The 22,137-nt window shown below is 40.4% G+C and overlaps 1 protein-coding gene across 1 annotated transcript in view; it reads right to left on the bottom strand.

The window, feature by feature from the left end:
* Positions 1-22,137, bottom strand: part of NEB (nebulin) — a 208,494-nt gene that overhangs the window by 28,464 nt on the left and 157,893 nt on the right. The window contains exons 106-127 of the mRNA XM_077767832.1: positions 21,745-21,849; positions 21,011-21,115; positions 20,653-20,757; positions 18,240-18,344; positions 17,959-18,063; positions 17,231-17,335; positions 16,051-16,155; positions 14,621-14,725; positions 12,288-12,392; positions 11,805-11,912; positions 9,298-9,402; positions 7,298-7,402; positions 6,797-6,901; positions 6,025-6,129; positions 5,825-5,935; positions 5,025-5,135; positions 4,685-4,786; positions 4,471-4,575; positions 3,713-3,823; positions 2,913-3,017; positions 2,259-2,363; positions 523-627 (exon numbers count right to left, since the gene is read on the bottom strand). Coding sequence (XP_077623958.1) covers positions 523-627; positions 2,259-2,363; positions 2,913-3,017; positions 3,713-3,823; positions 4,471-4,575; positions 4,685-4,786; positions 5,025-5,135; positions 5,825-5,935; positions 6,025-6,129; positions 6,797-6,901; positions 7,298-7,402; positions 9,298-9,402; positions 11,805-11,912; positions 12,288-12,392; positions 14,621-14,725; positions 16,051-16,155; positions 17,231-17,335; positions 17,959-18,063; positions 18,240-18,344; positions 20,653-20,757; positions 21,011-21,115; positions 21,745-21,849 — 2,328 coding nt within the window. The remainder of the gene's footprint in view (positions 1-522; positions 628-2,258; positions 2,364-2,912; positions 3,018-3,712; positions 3,824-4,470; positions 4,576-4,684; positions 4,787-5,024; positions 5,136-5,824; positions 5,936-6,024; positions 6,130-6,796; positions 6,902-7,297; positions 7,403-9,297; positions 9,403-11,804; positions 11,913-12,287; positions 12,393-14,620; positions 14,726-16,050; positions 16,156-17,230; positions 17,336-17,958; positions 18,064-18,239; positions 18,345-20,652; positions 20,758-21,010; positions 21,116-21,744; positions 21,850-22,137) is intronic.

Genomic DNA, 22,137 nt, shown 5'->3' with positions numbered 1-22,137 from the left:
AGATAAGATTCCATTCTTCTCCGCTGTTGCTTAAAAAGGAAAAAAACAAATTTTTTAGATGCTTCTGGTTACATTTCTAAAATAGAAAATATGGCATCTCGGCTTTTGCTGTTTTGATAAACATCTTGATCACTAATCTTTTGTTTGGTTGGGGCTTCCTAGTAAGAGAAGAGCAATCCGAAGCCAATGGCAGATCTGTGCAGAGGGAACCTCTCATTTGTCAAAGAAAACTTCATATTACATTCAATATCATTTGTTTCAGAGTTAGGAATAGTTGCTCTGCTCCAATGCTATGGAAATGAGAGTTGAAATAAAACATAAGGCGAATGTTTACAATTCAGAATATTTGTTATTACTGAATCATAAGATTTCTGAGATGGAAAAATTTTATGGCCACATGTTAATAAAATTTCCATCATCTACAACTTTTGGATAACAGAAGGCTGGACACATGTGAGGGCAGAGTTTGTTTTTAGCAGCTTGATGTATGTTTGTTGTGTGGTGTGTTTTTGTAGGACTTACCCCACTTTGCATCTGCTGAGACTCTTTGGCAGTGATGTACGTTGGGGTTTCAAAATCCAACATGGGCTTTCCTCGTTCCTTTTCATACTTTTCTTTGTATTTCACCTAGTGATGAAAAGCCTTATTAGCTATATCTCCTCTGATCAATTCACAGACAGAGGCCAGTTTAGGGATAGTTTTTATTTATTTATTTATCTGAAAAAAAAATTCTTCTTTCAGTTTAGAGAGAGAGAGAGACAGAGTGCAAATGGGAGGAGGGGCAGAGAGAGAGAGGGAGACACAAAACCCAAAGCAGGCCCCAGGCTCTGAGCTCTGAGCTGTCAGCACAGAGCCCAACAAGGGCTTGAACCCACGAGCTGTGAGATCATGACCTAAGCGAAGTCGGCCGATTAACCAACTGAGCCACCCAGGCACCCATAGGGATAGTTTTTAACTGATACATTAGTCCGCCTGAGTGGCACCTCATTGCCACTCGAAACAGGTTCCTGTTGTGTTTCAGATCTAGAAACTTTTTGTTATCGTCTGGGCGAAAACACCATTACTGTCTGAAAGGCATAATAGGATCTATGTTCAGTTCAAGGAGACAAAAGAATTACTGCAGAATAATCGGCTGAGAGAAATGTTGAGGAAGGAGATGCATGGGGAAAGCCACCCAGACCATGAAGGCTGAACAAGATCTGATATGTGCAGATGTGAACATTTTAACTATAGCATCTGTCCATATTTCTGAGAAATATCTCCAGTTTTTCTTTCATAAGGACTTTTATCAGAGACCTGGGGTCTTGATTTGATAGATAACACATGCAACTTTATTTATATGTCAATAACTGATCTAGGTCATAATTGGTCACATATTAAATGTGACCAATATAAGTTCATATAAGAAATGAAAGCTAGTTTCCATGTTGACTTACTTATTAATAAATCTGACCTTCACAAAAGACCCCCAGAGCTATTTTACAAATACAACGTCCTCATCCTCATAACACATGATTAGGAGTGGGGGCAGCCCATAGATATTCAGAACTTGAAAGTCTGAGAGGCAGAGGCTCTTGTTCACACAGCCTCTCAACAGCCATGCTCAGTCTCAGCAATCTTGCTGAAAATAGAAAGCCCGGGGTGCCGGCTGCTTCACAGATGACATGAAGACACTTCCAGTAATTTAGGCCTCTCTGTGAATGCCCAACAAGAAACCTAAATATTGCTAACCTAAATAATTTGTGATATAGGAAGTCATGTGACAGCAAACTCCTTCTCTGAGTCCTTTCTTTTGAGAATCTTTATTTTACAAGTTTTGCAATTTCTTAAATACCCACAGATATTTCAATGGTCTATCAGCTCATGTCACTTCTCTGCTCCAAATCCTCTTAAGGCTCTCTATCATCATTGTAAGGCTTCCTAGGTGGGGGTGCAACTCGTGAGGGCACAATGGGGTTGGTGTGAGGGTCTGTCCCCCTTGTGACATAATCTGTAGACTTCCAGCCCCGTCAGTAACCTGAATAATACACTTTGCGTACACAGGCACTATGTCTCCAATACATGTCAATGCTGTTATTTAGAACATAAAGTTTTGTTTCAAAATGCCACTAAGTTCCAAGCTCCCTCATCTCTTTGGGCATTTTTCCCCAGCAATGGTTATTAAAACTATAACTACCATTCTAAGGGGGACTCCATAAACATTTTTGACACTGTGGCTGAATGGGCATCAGGGAAGAAGGTGGTCATGATTGACTTACTATACTCTGTAATTCTGTGGCCTCCTTTAGATGGAGCTGCTCCAGATTATCCGGTATCGTGTGGTAGTGGCCTTTACTCTTCTCGTAATTCTTCTTGTACTGGTACTGAGGGGAAGGTGGTAAAAAGGCACATTGAGAGAAAAGCTGCTCAGCATTCCTGTTTTTCCTCTTTAGGTTAGACATTTACTCAGCATCGTCAACACCAAATTAAAACCAGCAAACATTAAGTGGGCAGTTATGAAAACATTTTAGAGGAGGAAGATCCATGTTCAGTACCACCAGTTCACACAGGATGGTAAACACTTTGGTCATATGGCTTATTTTAAGTGGGCTTTAAAAGTGAAAAGTGAAAGAAATTGTTCCAAACCATAATTCTATGTCCTTAGAAGGAGGGAAGGGCTTGGTTAATTGGGAAATAAAAAAGTTTGAATACTCAAAAGAATAAAAGTATTTTTATATTCTGAGGGATGTTACAGTCAGTGGAGAATGGATAGACTAACGTGTAATTTGGAAGAATGTATTCAAACAACAGAAGAGTTTTCTAATAAATCTAGCATCTCAGGAGCAGAGAAGGAGATGTGTGTGAGCTCAGCAAAGGAATTCAGCCACAAATGGGTGAAACACGCTGTTGCTGTGGGAAATGACTGAGCTTACAGAACTGGCAAGCTGGCTTGTATTCAGGACGTGATTCATTATCAGAGATTCCTTCATATCAGTCACAGGTTTGTGAAGTTTCTTCAGGTCAGCCTTATATTTAACCTGCATGTCAAGGGGGAAGAAAGAAATCACATAAATAAGAAATGGAAACCAGTACTAATGGAAGCCATGCTAAGATATCCCATATCCTGAAACAAATGGTGATGAAAATCACACACCTCGTTCACAGTAGCTAAACAGTGGAAACAATTCAAGACTCCATCAACAGACGGAGAAGTAAACTGTGGTGTATACATACAATAGGATTGTTATGTAGTCATAAGAAGAAATGCAACTCTGACAAATGCTATGACATGGAGGAACCTTGAGAACATTATGCTAAGTGAAATAAGCCAGACAAAGAAAGACAAATATTGTATGATTCCACTTACATAAAATTCTCTAATAGGCAAATTCATAGAGACAGAAAAGAGATTATAAAGACTACCCAGGGGCTTGGGGAGAGAGAGGAATGGAGAATGATTTCTTAATGGTTGTAGAATTTCTGTTTGGGGCGATGGAAATAATAGTGGTGGGTGGGCAACACTGTGAATACGTCAATGCCACGCAATTGTACATGCTATTTATTTAAGTAATCTCTACACCCAACATGGGGCTCAAACTCACAACCCTGAGATCCAAGGTCATATACTCTTCTGACTGAGCCAGACAGGCACCCCACAAATGTATATTTAAAAAGATATAAAATGGCAAATTTCATGTTATATATTTTACCACAATTTTAAAAACCCACATACCTCACTTGCGAGATTGTTAGCATCTTTCATGACTTTGTAGAGCTGGCTGTCTTTTGGATTGTATTTTGGTGTTTTGCCCTTCTCTTTGTTGAAATTTTCTCGGTATTTAACCTAACAGGAAATGCAAAACTCCAAATTATTTCTGAACATCAATTAATTTGAAAACAAAGAAATGAGGAAATATAAATACAAAGAACATGTTATATATAAAGTGATCACATAACTTATTATCCAGACTAGGACCCTTGGAAGAGTAAAGAAGAGCAGAGCTAATAGTTATGTTCATCTGTTCATCCCCCGGTTCTGAGCCCAGTCATGCATATACGGATGCTGAATTAAAGAATAAAGGTGACTGCATCTGGTTGGGTTCTAGAAGTCAGAATTTCATGACTCTTGCCTATTAAGTTCCCACAGTTGACTCAAGTATGAATCCAACACTTGGGATGTAATCTTACTACCTGAGAAGAGGTGCCAGTAGGCCCTCATAACTGATGTTTTTCTTCCATGAAGATAGTTAAGCACACAAGCATCTAGACACACCCATAAATGGGAAAGTGGAGAATGAGAAAGGCCTGAAGATGTTCGACAGAAATGAGAGAGAAGGTCCTTGGTACACCTTCATGACACAACTTTGCCAAGCTCAGCACTGCTATCAAAGACAGGATCTCTTTTGTTGCTATTATTGCACTTTCATCCCGGGAATAGCTTCTTCCCACAGGTTTCTCACATGAGAGCTGCCACTTGCCCGTATGTATTACCTGGCTGCTCAGCTTGGCTGCCTTCTTGGCCATTTCAATGTCTGGGCGACCAAGCATGCTTAACCCGTGGCTGCCTTCCTTGCGGTGCTTGGCTCTGTACTCCACCTGAATCCAAGAAAACCAAAATGGGTGATACATTCTAGGGGGTGGGTGCCTTGTACTAGTTGGTGGCAGTGACCTTTGGGGAGCAGGTACATTTTAACCACACGCTTACCTCGCTGGCCTGTTTGGCTGCCTGCGTGGCCTTCTTGATGTCTGGCCGATCGGCCACTGTGGTGTAATGCAGGTTTTCTTTGGCATCTTTTTTGTAAGCAACCTTTGTTTGGAGAGAAAAGAGTGTTTTCTCACTTGGGAGATATGCTACCTTTGAGAAAGTCCTCATTAAGCGCAAGGAAACTTTTTATGAAAACCAAACCAATTCTTTTGAGCTACTGCATTTTTTAAACTACCAGAGAAAGTAGGGATACCACTCACTGGAAACAGTCCAGCATGCTCCAATTTGGGATCCCCTGGCTCAACAGGACCCCTGAGAGTGTGGAGAGGGGGGAACTTACATTACTCTGCTTCTTGGCCACTTCCATAGCATGTTTCACCTCTGGTGGCTCCAGCATGATGGAGTAGTTGGATTTCCCTTTCTCCTTGACAAACTTCTTTTTGTAATTTGTCTAAATAGAGCCAGAATTACTTGTGTGAGCAGAGGAGTCTGGGAACAGAACAGATTTACTTGAAGAACTGTGAGGAGATCTCTAGGAAAATCAATGGCTTGCCATTTTGGCATCAGTGTGGAACCTGGATCTCTGATCCATACTCTAGCTCTTCCTGGTCACTTCCATCCTGGAACCTAACACTTGAAATACACGGCAATCTTCGGGGGGCTGACTACAAGTCAATTAAGCTTTTTCATTTACCATTTCTATCTTTGAAAAATACATTGAGGAACCATTTGGGGCTCATCAAAATATAATACCATGATTATTAAAGCATCATTGATAAGGACAAAGTGGGCAGAGATGATGGAGATACAAAGTAGTGATTTACTTCTCTAAAATTGTTTAGCAGTGTAATGACAGGAGAGGCCACTCTTAATCAGCAATGCTTCCGCCTTTTATTAACGCTAGGTTACTAACATCTTATACTGCAGATAACACGCCCCGTGGCAAAGCCCACATTTCCTATAGTTGCCATAATTGGAAACCTAATAAATATCAAGTCCTTTGAAGCAGAATTGAAAATTCACAAATGGGCATCGATGGTAAGGGTGAAGCGACATACAGGAAATCTTGTGTCAGATTTCCCTGGATTCTACGGTCAAGCGGCATTGCTGCTGCCGAGAGTCGTGGGGCTGGTCACTTACATCACTGACATGCTTGGTCACTTCCTTGACATGAATAGTGTCCCTGGTTTCTGGCAGTGTTGTGTACGAGCCCTGGGCCAAGTGCTTCTTGACATGGTCCTTGTACTTGTTCTGAGGGAATCCACAGAGAGCTTGTTAGGGTGTCTGCCTGGGGCATTAGCCCAAGACCAAAGCAGAGCATATGGTTGCTAGAGGATTACCTCAGACACCAGATTGCTGACGATCTTTGCCAGGAGGATCTGAGGAGTGTCAGGCACAGCATGGCAGGTTCCTCTTTCCTTGACATGTTTCTCTTTGTATTTCAGCTACATAGGGGTGAAAAAGAATAAGTCTTTAGTTCCTCTGGGAGTCCTGTATATATTTATTCAGACCCCAAGTCACTAGATAGAGCTGGAAAAACAGCACCACTGACGTAGGATGAACATTAAACTCAATAAAGGATTTGATGTGTGGAAACCTTGGGAAAGGTACACAAGAGATGTTCTTTCTCTCTTGCAAGATGAGGCTTTGATAACAATCAAAATGGACCTCATGATGAATCTTTCTTTATGCACCTCACCTTACTTCAAAGCACTTTCAAATATGTCATTTGATCTGCCCCCGAATCCTGGGAGGCATCACCGTTTCTCCTTTATAGACGAGGAAACAGCAGCATAGGAAGAATATGCCTACACAAAAGCGCATGTTTCCACATAGAATCCAGCCAGAACTTCAGTTCCCCATTCTTGCTGTGCGAATTATCTGTGGTGCAGCATAGAACAAGAACGGACGCCTAGATTTAATGGTTCCCCCTGCTGAGGCCCCGCTCTGCCCTGTCGCTGGTGTTCAGTGGGCAGGGTCGCATTTCAGGACTCACGCCTGAGCTCCTACACCAGCAGCCTCCTCTGTCATTCCTTGGGTGTCACCGGGGACTGTGCCACAGAGGACGCCCCTGAGTGAGGTTAGCCATCATGGAAGGCACAGGATACTTACGTCACTTTCTATTAAAGAATTCCTCAGGGCCAGGACCGTGTCTTTATCATCAGTGACAGAGAGCTTGCAACCCCTGAGGAACTCTCGGTCCAGCTTATATTCAAACTGAAACAGAAGAAAGGCAGAGGAAGAAGGAGGCATTTGATTACATTTGTAAAGGATCCTTCTGTGAAGGGTACTATGAGGACGTGCTACCAGAATGGGGGGGCAGAGGCTTCCTGGCCCCTCACCGCATGCTGGGCTCCCCCTCTCCAGCCCTGTGGCCAGGACCAAGCCCTCCCAGCCTGCTCACCCCAGTTCCCAACCCCGCCTGTGGGAGACCAGGCTCCTTGCCGCCTCTGCTTCCTGCACTTGCCGCCCACGCCTCCCACTCTCCCTGCCCCCATCCTGACTGGATCTCAAGTGAGCTAGGGTGTCACCCGGAACAGTGGTTATTATGAGTAGTTTTTCATTTTTCTGTCTCAGGCGTGTCCTACAGCCCGACTCCCTCTCCCATCTCACATCGCTCTGCTGCAGGGATGACTTTGCCGCCTGGATGAAGTCTGGTCGGTCGGGGGTCCACCTCCAGTGGGCTTTGTTGGCCTCATACAGTTTCTTGTAGTCCAGCTGTTTATAACAAGACAGAAAGCAATCATTTTGGTCACTGGGCTGAATTCATAACTGCACGTGGCAGAGAGGGACTCTGCTTACATTTCAACACACAACAAATCACAGTTCTTTATGCAAGAGAGAGCCCCAGTGAACATTTTTGTACAATTGACGCAACTAGTCAGCCATTTTAAAGGTCATCTTGTGGGACCATTTGGTCTCACAATAGGGGCTAAAAATTGTAAAGGCCTCCAGGTGAACTAATCCTACCATTCCGCTAACTCTGCCAGTGCAGCTTTATCATCTTCAGAGTCAAGTACTGTTAACTTCTAGCTGAACTTCAGCTTAATAGTCTTTTCAATTATTAAGCTTATAGTATTGATCTCATGCCAGGCACTTTTCTAAGTGCTTCATAACTATTAACTCATTTTAATCTGCATGACAACCACATGAAATTGACAGCTGGGGAACTCTCAAGAGGGCTAAACAAACTGCCCAAGGTAAGGCAGCTAGTCACCGGCAGAGCTGGGACTCAAACCCACAGAGACTGGCTTGCACACTTGCTAGACTTTCACCTGAGCTGGGCAGCTGGCTGCCTGGGGCCAGATCTGAGGTAGAGGTGCTACATAATTTAATTTGTCCTTGGAAGAGCCTTCACTGTCAGGTACATTTCTTTCCTCACTCTTTCTCCCTCTTTTTTGTCAAGGTATATTTTTTGCATAATATAATCTGCATGCTTTTGATACTATTCAATGAGTTTTCCCCCCATGTTATTGTGAAATTTTTCAAATATACAACAGGGCTGCAAGAATATTAGAGAACACACATCTACCCATACATGCCTGGATTCTACAGTGTACCTTTTACTGCATTTGCTTTTTCACACATCCATCCTGCTACCCCATCCCTCAGTCCATCCTTGGGACACCTGTAAGCTACCTGCCAGCCCCCAAAGATGTCTGCTGACCCTGATAAATATATGTTCCCTCTGGCACTAGTGGGCATTGAATTGTGGTTTCATTATTTAACCATCTATGTATCTTTTAAAAGTCAATACTCATCTAAATGCACAAAAATGTTTCTGTGGTTGAGGCTTTAAGATGTCCCACCACAGGGGTGCCTGGGTGGCTCAGTCGGTTAAATGTCCGACTTTGGCTCAGGTCATGATCTCACGGTTTGTGGGTTCGAGCCCCGCATCAGGTTCTGTGCTGGCAGCTCAGAGCCTGGAGCCTGTTTCAGATTCTGTGTCTCCCTCTCTCTACCTGCCCCTCCCCCACTCATGCTCTGTCTCTCTCTGTCTCAAAAATAAATAAAAACAATAAAAAAAAAGATGTCCCACCACACACACACACACACACACCCACACACACACACACACACACCCACACACACACACACACACACACACACACACACACACACAAGATTCAAGTCCATGCAGGGAGATCTGAGCAGTAGAAAGGCCTAGGCCAACTTCTGACAGCCTCAAGTGACTAAAACGGTGTATGTGTGTGTGCACATGTGTGTGGGTGCGTTTTCCAGAAGAAGCAGGTTCTAGGATTCAGGGCAGGAGGAGGACACAGAGAGTGGGGGGAATGAAAAATGCTGAAACACTTTCCAAAGTGCAACCTTCATTTCAGAATTAAGTCTCCTATTTCTCAGCCACCTGGCACACAGGCTGAGGGGTGTGCCGCTGTGGTATGGGGGTAGGCCCCCTTTGCTCTTCCCCATTCTCCTTTGTGAGAGCCAAAGGCAGCATTTAGAATCCAGCATCATTAGTCTTGCTCCTGGGGCCTAACTCTTGATCCAGACTTATTACAGTTCAAACACCTGAAGACATGTAAAAGGAGGTCATGTGTCCTGCAGGAGCTGATAAATCCCCCATTAGACTTAGGGAAGTTTCTGGAACTTACATTGGTGTTGACCTTGTAGGCATCCTTGGCTGCCTTGATATGAACAGCATCTGGCACAATGGTGCAGTTGGATTTATTTCTTTGGTAAACTTCTTTGTATTTCAGCTGTGGGAGGAAACACAGTGACAAGATTAATTTTTAAAGTGGCCTACTGAGCATTAAACAACAACAACAACAACAATAAATTAAAACCATGACTATAATAATGCTTCCTAAGACAGAATAAATCTGTCGTAAAGAAAGAAGACCTCATGCACTTTCCTGTATCAGATCTTAATTAATTTATTTTTAAATGTTTACTTATTTTTGAGAGACAGAGTGTGAGCAGGGGAAGGGCAGCGGGAGGAGGAGATGCAGAATCTGAAGCAAGTTCCAGGCTCTGAGCTGTTAGCACAGAGCCCGACGCAGGGCTTGAACTCACAAACCGTGAGATCATGACCTGAGCCAAAGTTGGCTGCCCAACCAGCTGAGCCACCCAGGCACCCCTGTATCAGATCTTAAAACCAGCTCCCCAGAACACACGGAGTATGCTCACCAGTGTCACCACCATAGGATATATGTCCCCTAAGCTTGGCTGAAAGGGCCATGTGTGTTTTCCCTTCCCCAAATCAGAAAATCCTGAGTTCAGAACATCTTGAAAACTGCTGATGGAAGAGAAACTTCCACCCACTAGCTTACCCAGATGTTGTTAGTCTTGCCCTCTGTCTATGCCCCACACTTCTGGCTGTTACTTTATCATGTTGTAATTATGTACTTATCAGTCTCTTCTTCCATTAAGTTGAACCCCTTGAGGACAAAGATTGTGTACCAATCAGTTTTTGACAAATGAAGGAACTGATGGGTACCATCCACGACCATCATTGCCGGGGCCACATCTAGCAAGTTGGGGTGTGTGTGGGTTTGGATGGGAGAGAGAGAATGGGAAAGCTTAGCCTCTGTGGGCTTAACAGGTACTTTGCCTATCCTGGGCCTGGCGTTTCTAGCTTCACCCACTTCTGCTACTCTTAAATACAGGCTCTGGGGTACCATCCGGGCCTTCCCACTACTTGTTGCAGAGGATTTTAGGTTATAGTGTTAAGTGTGAAGTAAACCTGTTCTAAGGAAGCCCCGTAGTGTAATCATATAAATCACAATTGTCTACCACTTTGCCATAGACCTAGTAAATCAGTACTTTTAGGGGAAAGGCCTGGAAATCAGTATCTTTTGTATCTCCAGTTACTAATATAATCAGACAGTATGGGGGAATGGATACAGAAATGCTTTGTTTTTCTGCAGTGAGAGGGAATGGACTGTTCCACATAAGGGATCTGATAGATGTTTATGAACCAGTGATGTTCATGTTTGAAGTGCCAAAACTTATTTTCACATAAAAGTATGAAAACATTTTAAAAATGTTTTATACATTTCTGCCTTTATCAACAGTGCACTGGATGTATTTAACATTTTTCATGGCAATTCCAGATCAATAGTGTGAACACATNACTGAGCTATTCTACAGTTGCCTTTACTATTCTTTCTGATGCCCACATGGAATTCTTTAAAGTTTTTAATCTATTTTTTTAAACCAAAATGGAGATAGTTTTCAACCACAAAATCTAGCCACATATCTGAAAATTTATTAATATAATTCTTCCTCAAATTCAGAGTATGAGAATTTAATGGCTGCCTTGTTCTTCTGGGTCAAGACAAAGCTTACAGAATATTAATAGTGTTTATGGCATACTNCCCCTTCCCCCCCCCCCCGCTCCATGCTTCTCTGCAATGTGACCTTGCTATTTGTTCATCCAAGGTGGCACTTATCTCTTCATCCCTTGAATCTGAATATGCACTGTGCCTACCAAAATATGGCAAAAGTGACTCTGTCACTTCTAAGAGTAGCCCTTAACTGATCTGGAAGTTTCTATTCCAGCCTCTTAGAACCCTTCTACTGTGCTTTGACACATACAAACCATACAGAAAGGACCCAAACAGAGGTTCCTGTCTATATAATAGTCCAGCCCTTAGCTTAGAGCCATCCTCAGTGAGTGACCCATCCTGGATGTCCTGGCCCACCTAGGCTTCAGTTGCCTGCCAACAATACAAGACATAGAGGATCTCCTCATCTGTGCCCAGTTAGTTCAAAGAATCATGAGCAAAAAGGGGCACCTGGGTGGCTCATTCAGTTAAGCATCCAGCTTTGGCTCAGCTCATGGTCTCACCATTCATGAGTTTGAGCCCCATGTCGGGCTCTGCGCTGATAGCTCAGAGCCTGGACCCTGCTTCAGATTCTGTGTCTCCCTCTCCCTCTCTGCCCCTCCCCCACTCACACTCTGTCTCTCAAAAATAAATAAACATTAAAAAATATTTTTTAAAAAAAGGATCATGAGCAAAAAAGGATGATTTTTGTTTCGAGCCACTAAGTTTTAGGTCGATTGCTACACAGGAACGGATAACTGAAAAAGGGTTTGTTATAACATGTTAGAAAGAGCCCAAGATAAGAAAGGCTACAAAGCCATTCTTGTACTTACATCACTGACTTCATCTTTGACTTTCCGGACATGCAGCAACATGGGTGTGTCATGGATTGTGGTGTAGCCTCTGGGTTTGGCCTTGTTGTATTCCAATTTATAAAGTATCTGAAGAAGTAAAAGCAGAAGGAGACGATATGGTACACCTCAATTTACAATATAACGTACTGTAAAATATAGATGCAATTTTTTTGGTATTTTTTAGTGTACACAAAGGAAAGGCAATTCTATAAACTCAATAGGCAATTTCATGCTTTCTGCTAAAGGTCCATTGCCTCTAAAATGGTGTGTCTGCCAATTTAGTTGGAATAATTCTTTATTACAAAAGAAGAGTTGTAAGCATACCAGGACATTTAACATCCCCGTCTCCCTCCCACTAAATAGTGGTAGAATCTTCCAGACCTTTTGACAGTCAAAAATGTCTCTCCATATCTGCAAATGCTCCCTGACCTTGAGAATCCACTCAGTGTTTCTTGTACTTACATCACTAATTTGTTTGTTGACTTTGGTAGTACGGAGGTGTTCGGGAGTATCCACAATTGAGGTAAATTTGTCCTTTGATTTTTCATAGTTTTTCCTGTACTTGATCTAAAGTGTAGAAGAGAAGAACAAGTTAACTTGAAGGAGAATCAAGAGGTTTTGGGAATCTAATTTTCTTGAGAGAGTCCCACAGCAAATAGTAGGATTATTACATAAGCCACACGTGTGGGGAATGTGGGGCATGGGGTCATACTTTCTCTTTTAATCCTAACAGAAATGTTTAATACAAGTCCATATTTGATGGTGATGGTGTAATGGAGTAGCAAATAATAAGTGATATTTTCTGTATTTGCATACATGTGGAAACTCAGGAGCAGAGAGGTTAAAACACTGAACTAAGGGACATATACAGAATGAATCTCAGAGCCAGAGCCACACTCTTGTTCTCCGGACTCTGACAGGTAATGATTCACTTACACTATGCTGCATCAAATATGCAGAATGTCTTAAGGCATGTATCCATGTCAAAGGTGAAACAGATATAAAATAAAAAATGAGTATATATGGTATATAGTATTTATCATTTTCACAAAGACACTAATTTTTGTAATTTCCAAGTCATGAGTTTTTTCATGCACACAAGCTGTTTAAAGCAGTACAGATACAGAGAGCACAACAAAATTTCATGCACAACTATGTGCTAATCATATCAGGCAGGATAAAGGAGCAAGTTCAGGCAAACAGGATTTTCTATGGAGACCTCATCCCCTTCATCTCATGTATTGATTTGGTGCCAAACTTAAGTGATAAAATGGGTTTCTAATACAAAAGATTAATAACTTTTTGTGTGTGGGAACAATGGCATTTTACTAACATTATATCTGGTAGTTAAGCAATTATTACTGTGGTGGGGGTTTTTTGTTGTTGTTGTTTTTCATTTTTTTTTGTTTGTTTGTCTTTGTTTTGTTTTTTTTTTGTTTTTTTGCTGCTTCACATGTACCTTTCAGCATGTGATGGAAAAGTGGTGATGTGTGCTTCAACTGACCTTGTGGGAAGGCAACGTCACCAGAAACGTCGCTAACACATGTGTGTGAGGACAGACATGTTGGAAATAACCTAGCAAATTAGCATCAAACTCGAGGCCATAAATATGTCCAAGATTCAGAGAGTGGCACTGCGGTCTTCATCGCTTCCAAATGGTACTGTTGTAGTGATCACCGAACAACAGATACCAGATGAAAACATTATTCAGATATTTTAGAAACCACTGAACCTACTTAATATCCTTACTCCATAAGGAATCCATTTCCTGGGGCAAATACTAAAAAATTGAAATTAATGTTATACCAATTTGGAAATAAAGTTTGAGACAGTCTCAGTTAATCCTACTAGGAGTTAAGATGACTTAAAGATGCTGGCTGCTGTGTCACCAAACTTGGCCACAGCCAGAGTCCATTTATAAGGAAGGACTATTTATGCAGCTAGGTCATGTGAAACCAGTTTGGGCAGAGAGCAGGGGGAAGGAAATCAAGGAAAGCAGAAAAGTGAATGCCCTCAAGGCCTCTCAATCCCTTCTTCACATCATATCAGACATTACCTGGCTCCACATGTGTGTGTTGTAGAGGGCAGTCAACATATCTGGACGCAGAATTTCATTACATCCTTGTTTCAGAAGCATCTTGGCACTAGATTTATATTTTCTCTGTTCATGCAAAGAGCAGTGAAGCACAGAAGAGACTTATGAAGACAGAAAAGAACATGGCTCTATATCCCAATCACTTCTGAGTGAAGAGATGTAGGCACGCACACTTTATGTGCTCAAATATACATGTGGGTGAAGACACTACACACATCGTAGTGCCAAGTACAACTGCAATCCTTGCAACTGAGCATCCTCAGTCCTTGTGAATGGGAGATAATATAGTTCGTCCCATCAGCATTGCCTTATAGGAAAGAATACATCACTGGGGTAGAAAAACCCACTATGGTGTTCTGTCTTCTTTCCTTCCATGAGTTTTTGTCTTTGTTTTTGCTTTTGCAACTCAATTTGCAGTTTACAATGGCAGTTTACAATTAGACACTCCAGAAAAATAAAGGAGGGGAGAGACCCAGCTTTCCTTTTTATCTTCACCACAGAATGTTTGAGGACACAGAGCATGGACTGGCACACTCAAATAGCTCATGGGCTCTTTGGGTGGCTAGACAGATATTTGAAACAGAACATCCCAATATCATAGGCAGAACCTATGACATCCTTGCAGCAGACAGAACGACATCTCATGAGAAATCGGGAGCACAGTCCTTCCTGGGCTGTTCAGCCAGCCCCATCACAGTACCTGACTTATCTGGTCGCCTGCGATCTTAGCCAGAAGATGTCTAGGCTCATCGACTACCAGGTGGTATTTATCTTTCCGCTGCTCATAATCAGCTCTGTATTTTTTCTGCTCAAACATCATATCAAATTATAGCAAGAGTAGAACTTCAAGGTTACACAGAAATGTCCCAAGATAGACACTCCAGAGAGCCAGGAATAGGTCATTTAAGAGGTGGGCTCCCACGGCAAGCAGGGTAGTAACAACATGAAGGCAAATAGAGTCAAGTGAAGATCACCTGGAGAAGGCCGGGGCTTTGGATAGACCTGACTGATGACACCAAAATTGGACTACCTTGTGCATGACTATCTTCCATCTTTAAATATGATGCCATTAGCAATGTTAAGTTTTATGGCATCTGAAACAAGGCACTGATGAGCTACAGGTTTACTATCTAAGGCTGTGAGAATCAAAAAAGCATATTCATGGGCAAATTCTACCAGTCTTCTAAAGGTAGTGAATTTGATTATAAAAGAGACCTTGGAAATCCTTTGCAAACTATAAAAACAGAAATAAAATATATTAAGACTGTCTTCTTAGGAAGCTACTGACAGTAATTCTTCAGTTATCCTGCCTGGAAATCTACTGAAAATCAACAATATCAAATTTTAAAATAATGAAAATAACAAAAGATTAATATATTGAAATAAACATATTATTGACTACATTTTCATTTTTAGATACATTCTACTTACTAGAAAATAAATTATATAAATCTGTGGAAGATCTAAAGGTAGGAAATTAAAGATAAAGCCATCCAAACATAATTCATAGTTTGCTCACTTTGACCATTTTAAGCTAAATTTAAATTATTGCTACAACAGTTCCAGAAAAGATTGGGCAGAATATAAAGTAATATTTTGGATGCAAATGGATACTTCTCTGCACCAATGTATGAATAACAAATGGCAGTACATTTGAATACATGAATCACAACTATCCCTTTAGGGGTAGCTATTCTAACCACTGCCATTTCTGTGCCTTGGTAAGGGACCCCAAGTGAACTTTGAACTTCTGGATTTCCCACCCTTACACAATACCATGTTTAAGGGAGTTGAGGTGATAGTGAACAAAATCCTTGACCTCCTTCCTCTTGTCACCTAAAGGGCTGTGCTGCCCTATGCTAGTGGAAAGAGAGGCAATGATGGCTGTGGGACCCTTACACCCCTCTGGACAGTCCCTTCACTTTTTTTATTCGCTGGACAGTTTTTTCACTCTGCTTTTGGCAGAGCCCATCAGATGGTGACCTTATAAGAGTCCAAATCTTTATCTTGAATCAACATCTAAACATTTAAATTAAACTTTCCTGTCATTTTATGTATTGGGTTTTAATCAAATAACTATAGACTTCTTAAAGGAACTGAATAGGCTTAACTGGAAAACGTCATACGTACCTCATTCATCAACTGAGTTGCATACTTGAAATGCTTATTGATTGGACAATCTGCGACATACTTGAAATCTGACTTTGTCCTTTCAAACACTTCTTTATACTTATACTAGAGAAAACAGAACAGGATTACTTGATAGACTGTGATTACCTTAAGAATAAGACATGTAATTTATCGTACAACTGAGACAATTTATTCAATGGAGGCTAATAAGCAATTACTGAACACTTACTTTGTCTCCTAAAGCAATGAAGAGAATACCCGTATGAATACCCTAAACACTAGTCCCACAATACATACATACTTTATTGAATGGATGGCAACTAGATCTATCTTCCATTCTAGGCAAAAACACAAATCAGTTTCTTCTTTGTTTCTATAGAGTATAATGAATATTATTTTATTTTGTTTTACTCCATGTAAGCTTGAAGGCATTTTTAATCCACTAATTTGAAATAATTTCCCAGTAATTAATCAGATAATCATAATACTTTAAAGCAGAGGTGAGCTAACCATCTGTTTTGAAATGGCCCCATGAACTAAAAATGTTTTGAAATGACCCCATGAACTAAAAACGGTTTTGTGGGTTTTTTTGTTTTTTATGTTTTTTTTTTGTTTTTTTTTTTACAATTTTGGGGGATTGTAACAAAGAGTATGTGACAGAATGTAGTCCACAACATCTAAAGTATTTACTATCTGGCACTTTTCAGAAAAAATTGTTGACTCTTATTTTAGAATTCAAAGGAAGCAAGTCCAACTGCTTTATTTTGTAAATAAGAAAATGAGGACATAAAAATCAAGTTATTTGCCTCAAGTCACACATCAAATTTGTAGATTAAAATAATCCCACTTTATATTTCCTACCATATCAATTTTAACAAGGTAAGTCACTCAGAGACACAGTAATAGGGAGGGAGTTTTGGAAGGGCCATGAGGAATTATACTGGGATGACTTTTTATCAAATTCAAATAAATGATATAAATAAATGATGACTAGAGTCAGTGAAGTCAGTACTAAGAAACTTCCTAAGCAGAGTGAACAATTCAGTATGCACTCTAACTATAGGGTCTAGAAATAAGGGCAGGGATGGACATATGAAAAGTTATTTCTTCAGTACCAATTCTCTCTGTGGGCACTGGAATATGTTAACCACAGGTGGCTCTTATCCTTGAGTGGATATACCTTGCTGTAGAGAGTTTTGTTCTTTTCAGCCAGAGTGAAGTCAGGGGTATCATAGGCATAGCAACCAATGCCCTTAAGCCAGGTCAGATCTTCTTTATATTTTACCTGGGAGAAGAACATCATCAAAGAATTTTATGAACCTGTCTCCAAAAGTAATAAGTTAGAATCAATACATGAGGACCAATAGTAGCTCTGACTACTGACGTATAAAGAATATTATAGTACTAAGGCAATTATTTAACAGAAGTTTCTACTAATATTGATTTCTCCTCATTTTATGGTGTATTGTTCTATGTGGAGATTTTATTTTTTAATACTAATTAAAGCAGTTCAAATTCAGTAGGCATATTTTCCTAGAAAGTATATTATCTCAGCAGTTGTATTTTCATATAGAGAGCTGAAATTTCTTTCTAAATGAGCATTGTTATGTGTCTTCATTGCTTCATGAAGTTGTCTCATCAAATGATCAAAAATAGGCTAAATCTTAAATGAAGTATATCACTCCCAGTCACGTAATATGATATCATGCATCTAGGTTTATAAATTTGAGTATATATTTCTCTCTCCTACGTTAAAGTTCAGTTATTTAGCAATGAGATTTAGGATTTAAACATCCATATAGACGATCTAAAATCCAGCCAAGTGTTCAATTTTTATTCAGTGTTTAATTTTATAAGTCACATGGGAATATGAATTTATATGTAAAAACAGAAGACTTTAAAACTCACATCACTGATTGCATCAGTAACTGCCCGATGGTGGAAATGCTCTGGGCGATCAGGAATGGACATCCAGATCCCCAACTGACTCATGTAGTTCTCCTTGTATTTCACCTGTGGTAAAGGCACAAAGACAGCTATAAAGTCTTACCCGACTTTAATGTAAAACAAGTCTACTTTTCTCTTGAGAGTTTTAAGAAAGGGAGAGTACTTAAACAAACCAAAAAAAAAAAAAAAAAAAGATGGTAGATTATTAAGCCCAACTCAAGTAGAAATATGTAGGGACATACTTTACTAATGTCATCTGTGACTTTGCGATGATACACAATGTCCAGAGCATCCTTCACAGTGTGGTATCTTCCTTTGGTCTTTTGAAATGTTTCTTTGTAGCGTAGCTGGAAAGAGAAAAAGCACACAGATTGTAAAAAAAAAAAACTACCAATTTAAATAATTGAGTTCTTTTAAGCTTGAAGTCTCTTGAGTCTTCTCTCTTGAATAAATTCAGGAGAGATTAAAAAGCTCATTTTCGCATCCTGGAAGAGAAAAAGGACATCGGGGAAAAAACTAGTGAAACCTGAATAGAATACAGAGTTTAGTTAATGATAATGTATCAATATGAATTCACTGGTTGTGACAACTCTATGATGGTAATGTAAGGCATTAACAAGGGAGGAAAATGGATGTAGGGTATATGGGAACTCTCTGTACATCATTGCAAGTTTTCTGTAAATCTGAAACTACTTAATAAGTTTGTTTAAATCTGAAACAAACAAACAAGCTAACTGGGAGGAGGAAAAATGCAAACAGTCTTGTTGAGCCCAAGACTTACTAATGTACATGGAAACAGGAGAAAGATTTAGTTTCTCTTAGTATTAAAATGCCTTCTCCATGAGGCAGTCTTAAAATTTTATTTTGTCATCTTCATTTTTGTGGTATCTCAAGAGACAACATCTCTGACTTTAACCTAAGAATATCACACAAGATTCATCCTATTTACACAAGATGGGTACTTCTCTGAGTAGTCTGTTTTCAACCTCAAATAAGTATTTTCTTTTTGGGTAGCTGAAAAAAATACATCATTAAAGATGTCTTTTCTCCTGACACTGTAACTTTAGTTTCCAGATCTCATAAAATTGCTTAGCTCTACAATAAACTATTTAAGACAAAAACATTGCTTAGCTCCACTTGTGAGGATAGCCACCTATACATAAGCCAAACTCAATGGCAGATACAACCCTGATTACACTGGACTATTTTAAAGGTTAGAGTTATGAGCATGGGTGGGGCTATCCATTGAGGCATAATGAGCCCCAGGGGCCAATTTCACTGTGCGACCACTCCCAGAGAGTGGTGATGTAGAGTAGGCTTGGTTCAAATTCATATTCAACAGTAACATTGAAGTGATAAAGATGAGGATGTCACACGAAGACTAAAAATACCCTATGGGATAGATTTTGAGGATAGATACGACTTTCTTAGCTTATATTTTAAGCAAAATGTTCTGCCCCTGGACCCCTAGAGCGTAAAGCCAGGTGCCCTGGTATGTTGGTATGCCTCAGGATTGAGCAGCACCTAGGCCACTTCTATGGGCATTTTATATTTAGTGAAGAGCATGCTAATTACCTTGGATGTTTTAGAAGACACCGGCACTAGGTGCTCAGCCTATTTATCAAGCCACTGGTTCTGTACACCAGAGGTGGGACCTGAAGTATCCCAAAGGGTCAGTAGCCAAGGGACTAGTCCGGCTAGCAAACTTCTTTCAGCTCTAAATGAACTGATATATTGTTACAATTTGCTGAATCCTTTCACATTTCTGTTTAGACTGTAATGATTTTAAGATGCCTTGAAATCCTAGAGCAATATTCTTAAATTGAGGGCTTATAGAGCTGCTTGAGCTTTTGCCCAAGTTAATGTCCCAATATGGCCACTCCTCCAGGATTCTGGTTCTGGTAATGGGTGCAATGCATTTGCAGGTGGGCTCTGAGATACAAAACTGATAAGAACTGGTTACCTACCTTGAGTTGATTAACTTCCTATCTTTATTAACAGGTAATCTCATTACCATTAAAAGCCAGTTATGTCCTTGATCATGTATTATGGGAAATGAAAATCTGTTCCTCCTATTCTAACAACTGTGTCATTCTCATGACTTAGGTTGTCAAGAAAAGAAAGGGAACAAACATTTTCTGAGTGTCAACTAAGAGCCCAGCACTGTGCCAGGAATGTTATATATTTTATCTTGTTTTGTCTAATTTAATTATCAGAGTTCTTATCCTTATTTCACATATAAGAAAACACAGTCTCAGAGAAATTAAGTAAATTATATAGAATCATACAGAGAGCAAGTGACAGCAATAGGATTTGAAACTGTGTTTGGCTGACGCCAAGACCATGACTCTATGGATAAGTAACAATTAGTTGCCAAGTATCCCTGGCGAATGCCAACAGAGAATTATAAGAAAGGGTCACGGCTTTGTCCAGAAGGGCAAGGAGAAGAACAACAGGCTTTTAGCATCTCTCAGCATTATTCTTAACTACTGTGCCTGGCTGATACTATTTATGCCCTTTTGTGGTTTCAGTGTTGTTCTCATGACCCATGTTGTGGGCCAGGTCTTTGAAGTATGGATGACTGTAATATCCTCTGTTTCTTAGGTACGGCAACCTTGACTGTCATAACAGAAGAAAGAAGAAAAGGATGCATACATCACTGGCATTCCAATAGGCCTTCTTGGCTCTGATGAGGATTGGCGTATCTGGAACAGGGGTGTACTTGTCCTTCATCTTTTCATATTGAATTTTGTACTTTTTCTAAGAAATAGAGATGGAAGAAAGAGACAAATGTAAGTTCAAGTGTTTTCATCCTTCCCAATTCATAACCACATCACAGATCCAGCCTAGAAACCATGCTGTATCTGGCTCGATAAGAGAATAACTGTATCTTTTGTGTTTTAATGCTGCTGAGCACAATTACAGAAATGAGTTCTCTGATCAGAGGCAGAAAGGGAAGGCTTTAAGACTTTTTTTTAGCCCAGTGTATGCTGGTGCCAAATTCCTGACTTACCTCACTGACCATGTCCTTTACGTCTTTAGCGTGCTTCAAGGCTTTGGTCTGGTTTCCAGCGTGATGATGCGGTCTTTCTTTGGTGGCAAGTTCAACATATAGATACTAATCAGAGAACAGAGATCAGATGTGATAGAGATAAAACATTTATTATTTAGTTTCCAGTCATTTTCATTCATTTCTACCCTCTAAATGGGAGGGCCATGTCTACTTCTTCTTGTCCTGGTTTTTCATTTATCATACGTATTTCTGTTCCTTTATTTCTGTCTTTCACATTTGGAAACACGTATACAACATGCTAGTTACCAAATACCCTTCCTGTTGGGTGTGGCCCAGTCTAAATCTCTGTGATAAAGGATGCCAATGGAAGAACGAGAAGGTTCTGACAGAGCCCTCAACACACTCTTTCCCATTTTCATCTGAATGCATAAACTGTGGTTTCATTTGTCATGAACATCAGATAGGTCCTATTAAATGAAGCAAGCAGTTTAGCCCACAGATCACTCATCCAATAACAAAAGTTATATACAACTTAGAAAAGTAGACATGGGATTACTTGTTTATGTAACACACAACCACAGTTATGATGGCCCAAAAGAAAACTACTTCTTGAAGTTAAGGGCCATAAGGTTTTATCAAGGACAATCAAGTGTGAGGGTCTATCACTGACCTGGAGTGGTCAGCCCCACAAAACACCCCCTGTGAGGCTGGTGCTATAGGTTTATGAATCTCACCTGACTCTGAAGCTTCTGCCCCCGCTTCGCTCTTAAAAGATCAGGTGTATCAGGAACCGAGGTGAAGATAGACTTCTGCTTTTTGCCTGCAGCTCTGTACACCAGCTGGACATAAAACAGTCATTACCATTATTTCTGCTTCATTGACACTTTATGTTCTCTGCTGAGAGATGCTTTTACTGCCTACTTCATAAAGAAATCAGGGCCTGTCCCACTGCAACAAACTCAGCTTCTGCCCAATAAACCAATCATTTATTTACCTCCCTAGTCCTTCTTTCATTTTTCTCTTGTATCAAAATAAGAGACATTCTATAAACCTGCTCAAGATTCAAGCCTCCTGTGTTTTTGGTCCTGTGCTCACCTGTCCCATTCTAGAAGACCGTGCCAGCAATT

This window comes from Crocuta crocuta, unplaced genomic scaffold (assembly GCF_008692635.1).
Source record: "Crocuta crocuta isolate KB4526 unplaced genomic scaffold, BGI_CrCroc_1.0 scaffold154, whole genome shotgun sequence".
NCBI classification, from domain to species: Eukaryota; Metazoa; Chordata; class Mammalia; order Carnivora; family Hyaenidae; genus Crocuta; species Crocuta crocuta.
The sequence above is the reverse complement of the archived record's forward strand: the minus strand, read 5'-3'. Positions and strand labels throughout refer to the sequence as shown.